General features: G+C 36.6%; 1 protein-coding gene across 5 annotated transcripts in view; it reads left to right on the top strand.

Moving 5' to 3' along the window:
- Tor1aip1 (torsin 1A interacting protein 1) overlaps positions 1-10818 on the top strand; it is a 32743-nt gene that overhangs the window by 1643 nt on the left and 20282 nt on the right. For 3 of the 5 annotated variants that reach the window (XM_074047336.1, XM_074047337.1, XM_074047335.1), the window contains exons 2-4: positions 479-556; positions 3713-3772; positions 4686-4730. In XM_074047336.1, the coding sequence (XP_073903437.1) occupies positions 479-556; positions 3713-3772; positions 4686-4730 (183 nt within the window). The remainder of the gene's footprint in view (positions 1-478; positions 557-3712; positions 3773-4685; positions 4731-10818) is intronic. The other 2 variants (XM_074047338.1, XM_020164333.2) reach the window with 1 other exon arrangement.

Raw genomic sequence — 10818 nt, 5'->3', positions numbered from 1 at the left:
AGAGTAAATATGTTATATTGTATTGACTCTTCCACTGGAAACCTGATGCAGGCTAATTTAAAAAACAAAAGGAAGGAATTTACCTTAATTGTAGTAAATCTTTGAGGATTTAAACATCCCTCACACTCTTCCACATCACTTTTGACACCCAAGCCCATCTTTTAAATACTACTTTATTTTTGAAGTAGCATACATTAATAATACAAAGATTTCATTGTGATAGTTCTATGCATGCATACAGTGTTTAATATCCTAAAGTAATATTTTTGTTGTAAAGCAACAAAAATTTTTATATTTGACGATTTAGTTATGCTCTGTCTTAGAAATTCTGACTACTTCAATTCTTACTTTTTGATAAACCTAATTACACATTTCTAAGGAAATGAATTACCTGCATTTTTGCTTAGAGCTGTTAAATTTGTGTGCTCTCCCAGTTTGTATATCCTGAATTTTAACCTTTCTGATGTCTGTTCTTTAGAGGATGAACCACCTTCCCAAACTGTTATAAGCCAAACAGTCTCAAAGAAAACTGTCAGGAGAATACAAGAGGCTCCAGGTAAGAATAGTTCATTTTTTGTTTTACTTCTTTACCTGCCAACCTTTTAAAGGACACATTAATCAGTGGTTCCTCAAGGATCCCAAATCATATCTTATTCAGAGTTTAACGAGTCTTCTTTATTGACTGTTACTGAATTAAGCAATATATGTAGGTGTCAGGAAAAGACAGGGTACATCCGAGTGTGCAAGGTACCAGCCACTTTGTATGTGCTAATTCTCCTAACCTTTCAGGGTAGCTATTATGCCCCTTTAATAGGTGAGGAAACTAGAGCTCAGAGCATCTTAAGATTATTTTCTAAGATCACAGGATATATGACTCAGCCACAATTAAGACCCAGGCTTATCTTTTCAACAACCCTTTCATTTTCCCCAAGAGCCTCACTGTCACCCTCCCATGAAATAATTAGTAAAGTTTTAAGCATCAAAAAATTGTCACATTGCCTCTGCTTAAAATTGTTTTCTGCGTGGTAAAATCTTGACATAGTATGGCTCAATCTTGTCAGCTTAATACCAAGTCCAAGATGCCATTGGTTGTAAGATACACCACCATTGTTTTCTGTACCACCTAGAAGGAAAAAAATTTATGGTGATATGCTATAGACATATAGATATATGACATATATCAATTTTAGAGAGGTAAAAAATCACCTTAGAATCGATGGAACATGAAGTTTTTAAAACTTAAAATATTTATTTAAGAAATAAAATATCCTGAAAAGCAGGGTAAAGATTAAATTCAATTCAGTTTTTAATGCTTTGGCTTTTCCACTTACTTTCAGTGTTTTTCTTGATATTAGGAAAGTCCCTCCTTAATATATGATTCTGGTTTTATTGCTCAGATCCTGACTTATTTATCTATTAATTCTAATAAGATGATACACTGTAATTCAAACTATTCTGTTCTCCGTTTAGGATAGAACATGTCTGGTTGCAGTTTAGTGTCAAACACACCTTTAATGCTAAATTCTTTGAATAGCCTATTATTACTATATTAAGAGCTGAAGTATTTTAGCAAAATGCTTTGAGTAATGAATGTTGTAATCAGATTTTCCAAGCCATTTGTAAAAACCATAATTTGAGTTTATTTACAGTAGATTTAATTTTATGTCCTAGAAAAGCAGGAATAGGTCATGGGATGGGAAGTATTTTTCAGATAGGGTCTCACTATAGTACCCAGGCTGACCTCAGACTTGTAACCACCTGCCTCAGCCTCTCGAGTGCTGGGGTTACAGATGTATGTCACCATGCCCAGGTTTTAGTTTTTAAATCTAGACTAAATTTATAGAGATTACAGAGTTAAGTAAATTGATAGAAGACTGGAGTACCAGCCTATAGTATGAAATTATCCTTCAGTAGAATATCTTGAACAGTCTTTTTGGAATTTATACTAAGCCTATATTGGCTTAATTATGGCTGCATAATGTGGTCATGTTGACCACCCATCTTGCACCTCAGGCTATATTATTTGCCCTACGTAACTCACAGAAGCACTGAAGAATTGAGATAGTGCAGGTGAAATCACTACACAGTAAAACATTTCTCCCCTCTCCTGGCACTTTCCAAGAGATGTAAAGTTCATAAAATATTCATTGAATACCTTATTTGTGCCAGTTCTCACTCTTGACAGCGCTAGGTGTGCTGTGATGAGCAAAAGCAGACACATGAGGGACACCCCTAACGAGAAGAAGCGTCATTGCTATTTTATTCCCTCACACATCTCTGGTTCTGTCTCCTTCAAGCACCTTGCCTAGGGCTATATGTGTAGTTGAAAATACAGAGAATGCTTCTTAAATGAAAAGGTGAGAACTGAAGTAATAGTTGATTCAGGTAGGGTTTTTTTCCCCTTTAAGCATATCTCAGCAAAAAAGCAAACAAAAACAGATTTTGAGTTGTTTTGGTTTTGGTTTCTAGTAGTACTGGGATTTGTTGAGGGCTTTGCACTTGCTAGGCAGGTGCTGTATAACTTGAGCCAGGCCTCCAGCCCTTTTACTTTTGTTATTTTTCAGATAGGGTCTCGCACTTATTGCCCCAGACAATTTCAAACCATGACCCTACCTCCACCTCCTGTGCAGTTGGGATTACATATGTGTACTACCTTTTTATTTGTAATAGGGGCTTGCTAACTTTTCTGTCCAGACTGGCCTGAAACCATGATCCTCCTATCTCCCCCTGCCAAGTAGCTGGTTTTATATGAGTAATCCAGCCAAACTTTATTTTTAAAGGTACTTATATGTGAAATGCTAACAAATGAGGAGCTATTTTATAGAGTCTCAGAGCTGGAAGATTTAGGGGGAGTCATCAAAATGGTTTTTGCAGTTACAGTGCAGAGCCAAAGGATAATGCCTTTATGGAGATAAATGAAACAAAGCATAATATTATCCAAATTAGATATATTATTGGGTTTTAGAAAATGTACCTTTGTATATGGTTTTCCAGACTAAAACTAGAATGTTATTTAATAGAATTGTTTTTACTCACAGACTTATGCCCTTAACCCATAGACTATTGAAGTGCTCCACAGCTAACATTGAGACTTTGTTTAAAATTACCTGAACACACACAAGATTAAGTAGAGTATATTAACTCTAAAATTAAAATATGCCATAAACCAGGTGTCATGGTATACCTGTAATCCAAGCACTTGGCAGGCTAAGGTAGGAGAATTGCAAGGTTGAGGCCAGACTGAGTAACTTAATGAGACCCTGTCTCAAAATAAAATTTAAATAAAGGCTGGAGATGTGATTCAGTGGTAGAATGTTTGCCTAGCTTATGCAAGGTCCTAGGTTCAATTCCCAGTACCGGGGAGAAAAGAAAAAATCCATGATGACAGTAAGTAGTAAGTGACTCATAGAGTATGAGCTGGTCCTGCGGTCCAGAAATTGGTTCTTAACTGAATAACTTAGAAGAGCTTTATTTACTACTCCTTTCCTTTTGTACAATATGATCTTCTTTTCTAAGATCATAAGTTTTATGTGGCGGGAAATTTATCTCTAGTTAACTGTTGTCACTAGTTAACAAGGGATTGTCACTGAGAGAGAACTTGCCTTTAATTCTCTAGGATAATGAAAAGCTCCATAAACCTTTTTTGACTAAATAAAAGGATGATTGCATAATAAATCATGTTTTATTTCTCTTAAATGTTTTTCTGTACCAGTGGCAGGTGAAGATCCTGTGATTAGCCTATGTAGACCCCCTCTAAGAAGCCTAAGTTCTGGTAAGAGATTGTTTTGTCTGTTGGTACCTTTGTTTTTTTTAAATAATAGATAAGTTTTATTTTTAAATAGAGTAGTATATGTATTCATATGGTTCAGAATCTCAAATGTTACTATGGGGGTACAGTGAAAATTCTCCCTGCATCCATTAACCACCCCCTCTCCTCATCAGAGGCAACCAATGTCAGTTTCTTAAGTATTTTTCAAAGATAACTCCTCCCCCCTCCTTTTTTGCAGTAGTGGGGCTCAAACCCAAGGCCTTGCACATACTAGGAAAGCACTCTGCCCACGGACTGTATCTCCAGCCCTTCTCCCTTTCCAAACACAAATTCTGGCTGCATAAACTTTTTTCTGTACCTTTTAGTTTGTTTGGACTTGACTTCATGAATGTGCCTACCCTTTCTTTAAACAGGCTGTTTCTTGCATGTTGCTATGGTTCTTTTTTGCCAGTTTGATGCTTGCAAACTAAAGTCAGGGACTTTAGAGTAAAATATTCTTCCCAGTATACTGCTAATAAAAAAAATTTGAGATGGAAGCTTTGTGGCATGGGGGATACAAAATTTTCATTCTTTTTGACTAAAACCTTAAAAAGTACTGTCCTTAAGTTGATTTCATGACTATAGAAGAAAACGTAAGACCATTCCAATGCAGTCTATACTTGTACTTCATTTTCTGTGTTTGTTAGCTCATGAGGATGCTTTATCATTGAACTAAAAAGGAAATTTCTTTTTCTTTATATTAGTTTTCTCCTTCGCAGTCATTCCCTTCAAGAGAGAATCGTGTTTTTTGTGTTTTATAACAGTTGGTTTCCTGAAAGTATTTTAAAGATCTGTTAAGGTTTTGAAGCTGTGGTAAAGAACCATTTGATGCATTTCCTTTTCAGTTCTAACTGTTTTCTTGCTATCTCTCTTACAGATTCAACATACAAAACAAATGGAAATACTAAAATGAGTGAATTAGGTTCGTTTATCTCTAATTCTTACAGGTTCTTATCGAGGGTTTTGGTTATTAGTAGAATACATGAGTACATATATTCACAAACCCAGGTACTTTTTATTTAGCCCTTGTTAAATTCATACTGTGGAGAGAAAGATGTCAGCTTGCCAGTTGAATTTTTTCCCTTGATCTAGAAAATGAATTTGAGATGTTTTTCATAGAAAATTCAGTGTCCATTGCCATGTTTGTTGAACTAATTTAAATTCTTCTCACTGTTTGCCATGGTGTAGGACATGAGGTTCAAGAATCTGTGGCTTTAAGTAAACCTACACTGAATGTGGTAGGACTAAGTTTTAAGGCGAGAAGAGGGAACTTTTGTTTTCCTTTATAAAAGTGCATAGCTGCAACTTCCTCTATTAAATTCATTTTTTACTTAAGCTCAGGCTGATTTTTTTAGAGACTTCAGGATTTATAGTGTCTGGTTACTGAAAATGATCCTCAGGATGCCACTTATCACATGTACTTTTTCCCACCAGTTTCTCAAGTGTTCTATTTAGTCAGTCAAGGTGACACATGCCTGTAATACCAGCACGTGGGAGGCTGAAGCAGGAAGATTGAGTATTTGAGGCTAGCCTGAGTTCCATAGCGAGACTCCAGGGTCCTACATTCAATACTCAGCACCACAAAAAATAAAATAAATATATAAATATTTTGAAAAAAGACTTTTTAAGCCATAGACTCTTAATTAGAAAAATGGCCTAACACTCTTACTTTGTATGCTAGACTTAGAAATAATTTTATAATAAAAGCCTTTTTAAAAGGTGCTTTCCAGTTTAAAGTAATTTTCTATGGAATTCAGAGAATGGTACCCTCTGCTTCCTTTAATAGTAATGCTGGTACATCTTGAAGTACATGAAATGCCATTCTTGGAGCTTGAATACTTGTGACATCCCCAAGCTGTGCTTTACTCTCTCCTTCCTGCTGCCCCCACTCTGATTCTGTTCTCAAAAGCAAACTTGGTATAGAGCAGTGTTAACAGCATCTGTACTAGGATCAGCAAACTAAAGCCTCTAGGTAGAACCTGGCCCATTAGACTCAATTTTCCCATTTTTGAAAAAAAGTTACATGTGACAGAGACCTTACAGGACTCACAGAGCCTGGACTGTTTGCTCTATGGCCTTTGTGAAGGGAGTTTGCTGACTCCTGGTTTATACTGATGGCAGGGACAGATAGCAAGTCAGCCAGTTGTCATTTGTGTATTCCAGGAATAAACTCAGGAGTTCACACTTTCTGATATACATTCATACTGATATATCCGTGCATATAACTATTTAATACGTATTTTATAAAACACAGTAAATGAAGTTTATATTTTCTTGAGTACCCTACACTCCTTGCACTGCACACATCCCATAAATCTTTAGAAATACAAAGTCTATAGTAGATAGACTTGGCACCTGGGCTTTGAAAATATCTGGAGACTTTGATGAGTCTTATGGGCTGAGATATACCTGGAACTTCTTATTTCCTTAACCACCTGTGGCTAAGCAAAAGAAAGTGGTACAATTGGTTAGTGGTCTCCACCAGAGGAGATGATTATAAGTTACCTATTCTTAGCCAGTTACGGTGCTGCACTCCTGTGATCCTGGCACTCAGGAGGTTAAAGCATGAGGAGTGTGAGTTCTAGACCAGTGGGCTACATAGTAAGACCCTGTGTCAAGTTGTTGGAAAAGTAAGGCCTCTCACAGCATGGTTTAATTATTATCATTTCTCTACCGGTTGAAGCCACAGCCCTAATAACTTTGTTTCAAATACGACTTTAGTTTCTCAGAGCTTCAGCAAGAACATAGGAAAAAATAATATCCTTTTTAAAAAATATGTCTTTTTTGTGTGTTTATCTTCTATGTGGAGCAGTAGTGTTTAAAATAAAGGAAGCTTCTAGGTACTAGTGGCTCATACTGATAAGGCTTACATGAAAGGGTAAAATCATGAGGATCACAGTTCCAGGCAACCCAAGCAAATAGTTCATGAGACTCCATCTCCAAAATAACCAGAGGAAAATGGATTCGAGGTGTAGTTCAAGTGATAGTATACCTGCTTTGCAAGTACAAAGCCCTGAGTTCAAACCCCAGTCCCACAAAAAATAATAATAGTAATAAAATAAAGCTGAATAACAAAAGAGGGAAATGAAATTAAAGCAGGAAGTCCTGTGTTCTACTGATTCATCATCAAATTATATTTAAATATCTATCTGTACATTCTTTGCAGCTTAGGTTAAAATGATGAAAACAGGTTGAATGTTTAAGCCATTGCATGGAATCTAATTATTGAGAACTAATTTCAATTATTTTTCTCAGGTTACTAAGTAATGTTATTTATCATGTAAGAAATTGTAGCAAAAATCTTAAACATTTTCTTCTATGATCATAAAATCTATTCATTAAATAAACTTTCTTTTTAGCTATTTTCTGTGTGTCAGCGACTGACCTAAATGCTAGGACCATTAAGAGCCATGAAAATTTTTTTCTGTCTCTTAGGAGTACATTATCCAACAAAAAAAGAAAAACAGATTTAAATATTACTGTAGTCTCAGCTCTATAGGAGCTGATTGTGTGTTCCAGGCCTGTCTAAGCTACATAGCAAGACACTGTCCAAAAAAAAGGAAGAAAATAGTTGTAATTTTTTTCATTTCTATAATTTTATTTATTTTTTGGTGGTGCTGGAATTTGAACTTGGGGCCTTGTGCTTGCTAGGTAGTTGCTGTACCACTTGAGCCACATACTCAGCCCCTTGTAATTTTATTGGTGCTAAAATAGTGGTGTGTTTCTAGAGAGCCTAGAAAAGTTGGAAAAGACATTTGAACTGAATTTTGAAGTACAAATAACAGGCAGTGAGGAGACTGGAAAGTATTATAGTTTATCTTGTAAAAGACTTTACTATTTTACCTGTAGATATAATGCAATATGAGAAATTAAACATCTTTACATTAGCAATAATACATTAACTGTGATTCTTTATTGGAGATATGTTATTTTTAGAATGACATTCTAAACTTGGGTTTCTTAAGCTTCATTTAATAGATTGAAAGTCATGTTTTAAAATGTATATATAGAAGTCAGGTGGTGGTAGCACATGCCTCTGATCCCATTTGCTCAGGAGTCAGAGATAGGGAAGATCATAGTTTCAGGCCAGCCTAGGCAAAAAGATAACAAGACCCCATCTCAACAAACATGCCAGGCTGATGACATAATCCCATCTACATGGGAGGCATAGGTAGGAGGATTTGATGTCCAAGGCTAGCCCCGGGCAAAAACCTAAGACCCTATTGAAAAGATAACTAAGCAAAAAAGGGGTGGGGGTCTGGCTCAACTGGTAGAGTACCTACCTGCCTAGCAAACATTAGACCCCAAATTCAAACCCTAAATTAAAATGAAATGTATATGAAGGTATGGGGGTGTAGCTCAGTAGTAGAATGCTTACCTAGTATGTTCAAGATCCTGTGTTCAACTACAGCACAGCACATCAAAAATTTAAAACAAAAATAATATATATGACCACAAGTCTGATTCTGTAACTTTTTTTCTTTGACAGTATTGGGGTTTGAACTCACTTGTGCCATACTCAGCCTTTTTTTTTTTTTTTTTCTTTTTAGTTATTTTGTGGATAGGATTTTTGCCCAGGGACTGCCTCAGACCATGATCTAACTACCTACAGCTTCCCATGTAACTGGAAACACAGATGTGTGCCATCACAGTCAACTTACTGATTGAAATGGGTTCACACTAGTTTTGCCCAAGCTGGCCCCAAACCAAGATCCTCCCAATCTGTTCCTCCCAAGTAATTGGGATTATAGAAATGGGCCACCATGTCCAGACTAGTTTTTGTTAAATCTATAGGATTTATTATTTTAGACTTCTAATTCATAGATCTTGTTGGATAATAAAACAATATTTTTGTTTTAATGATATCAAGACTGCATTACATAACCGGTTTTGATGTCTTGAATGCTGTTGATAAATATTTAATATTAGTAAATATTGTTAAGAACATAGAATTCTCAGGCAGGTGTGGTGGTGGATGCTATAATCCCAGCATCAGGAAGCGGAGGCAGGTGGGCCAAACTTTCAAGGCCATCCTCAGCTACATAGCTAATCTTTGTCTCTGCCCCACCCCCACATCAAAAAAAGAGCATAAAATTGAAAAGAAAAGGTCTTTTAGACACTAGATTTAAAATCTTAAAAGTGCTCAGAAATAAGTAGCATAGTGGCATACATCTGTAATCCCAGCAGGAGGCTGAGGCAGGAGAATTGTGAGTTTGAGGTTAGCGTGGGCTACGTAGTGACATGCTGTGTCAAAATATTTTTTAAAGTTTTCATATATAGTAACAGTAGGAATATTAAAACTGTGGGCAACTCTCTTACATAAACTGCCTTCCCCGGTGCAAATTAGACAACACAGATAAATGGGAAAAAAAAGGAGGTTGAATCTTACGTAGATGTAGAATTGACTGTTAGATGAATTGGCCCTAGATAAATTGATATAAAGCTTCAAGTATATGCAGAAATAAAATACAACAATGAAAAAAGGAGGACTTACTTTACTGCTCTTTTTCTCTGAAAGTTCAATGAATAATACATCTTCAACATACCTTCCTTTGTAATATCAAGTCAATTTTTTTTTTCTTTTTTTTGCAACAGTGTCTCTTTGTAGCCCAGGCTGGCCTTGAACTCTTGATCCACCTGCCTCAATCTGCCTAGGGGGTTACAGGCATGCATCACCATGCCCAGCTTCAATTCAGTCTTTAAAAAGTTTTGCCATTCTGAACTAGTGGAGTTGCTCAGGTGGTAGAGCACCTACCTAGCAAGCATGAGACCTCAAACCCTAGTACCAAAAAAAAAGTTTTGCCAAACAGTATTTGAAGAGTTAAACTATACAAAATTTAATATCCTAACATAGACATGTCTTTAATAAACCCTGCTCTATTACATCACTTATACTTAGGAGTATTAGAAAAAGTTCAACTCAAATGTTTTCTTCACCATTCATCTATTTAAAAAATTACTGGCTGAGATTGTGGCTCAGTGGTAGAGTGCTCACCTAGCATGCAAGAAGCCCTGGGTTCAATCCCCAGCACCCCCCCCCACACACACACACAAAACAAATTATTGACTGCTTGTTATGTGCTGTTGTGAACAAGATTAATGTGGTAGTAGAAGGTCAGTAAGCTGCAACTCAGAGAGTTTGCGTTCATATGCTTTTTATTTTGTTAGTACTACTTTAGACAAGTCATTTCATATCTGTGACTCTTCCTTGTGAACACATTCCCTTATATTGTTTTGGGAATCGGTTAACTGTTACGGTTTTTTAACTGATTTAGCAGCATGCAAATATTAAGGTCTTAACTATTATGAGATTGTAACTAACTGGGTGCCAGTTGGCTCACATCTATAATCCTAGCTACTTGGGAAGGCTAAGATTCAAAGGATCAAGGTTCAAGCCCAGCCAGGTAAAGAGTTGGCAAGACCCCATCTCAACCAATAGCTAAACTCGGTGGCACACACCTGTCATCCTGTGCTACAAATAGGCTAAGATCAGGAGGACTGGGAGGATCCAGATCCAGGCTGGCCTGCACAAAAAGCAAGATCCTATCTCAGAAATAACCAGACAAAAAAGGGCTGGAGGCATGGCTCAAGTTGTAGAGCACCTGTCTCACAAGTACAAATCCCAATATCACCCCCCCAAAAAAAGTAAATAAAATATGATCATTCTCAAGAAAGCACCTTCCATTTATCACTATGTGGATAGTTATGTACATAAGTAAAATAAAACTGTTGTTAAAAATGTGATGTACTATCATAGGCAATTAGGAAATAAAACTTCAAAAAGGAAAGAATTCCTCCAGTGAAGAATGGAAAGGCAAATTTTTTTCAGTACTGCAGTTTTAAAGTTCTTAAGGAAACAGAACCAAGAGAAGTTTGTCCCTTCTCTCTCTCTCTGTCTCTCTCTTTCTCTCTCTGTCTCTCTCTTTCTCTCTCTGTCTCTCTCTCTCTCTCTCTCTCTCTCTCTCTCTCTCTCTCCCTCGTGCTGGAATCTCACTGTAGAGTCCAGGCTG

This window comes from Castor canadensis, chromosome 11 (genome assembly GCF_047511655.1).
Source record: "Castor canadensis chromosome 11, mCasCan1.hap1v2, whole genome shotgun sequence".
In the NCBI taxonomy this organism is placed as follows: Eukaryota; Metazoa; Chordata; class Mammalia; order Rodentia; family Castoridae; genus Castor; species Castor canadensis.
This window is presented reverse-complemented; position numbering and strand designations above follow the sequence as displayed.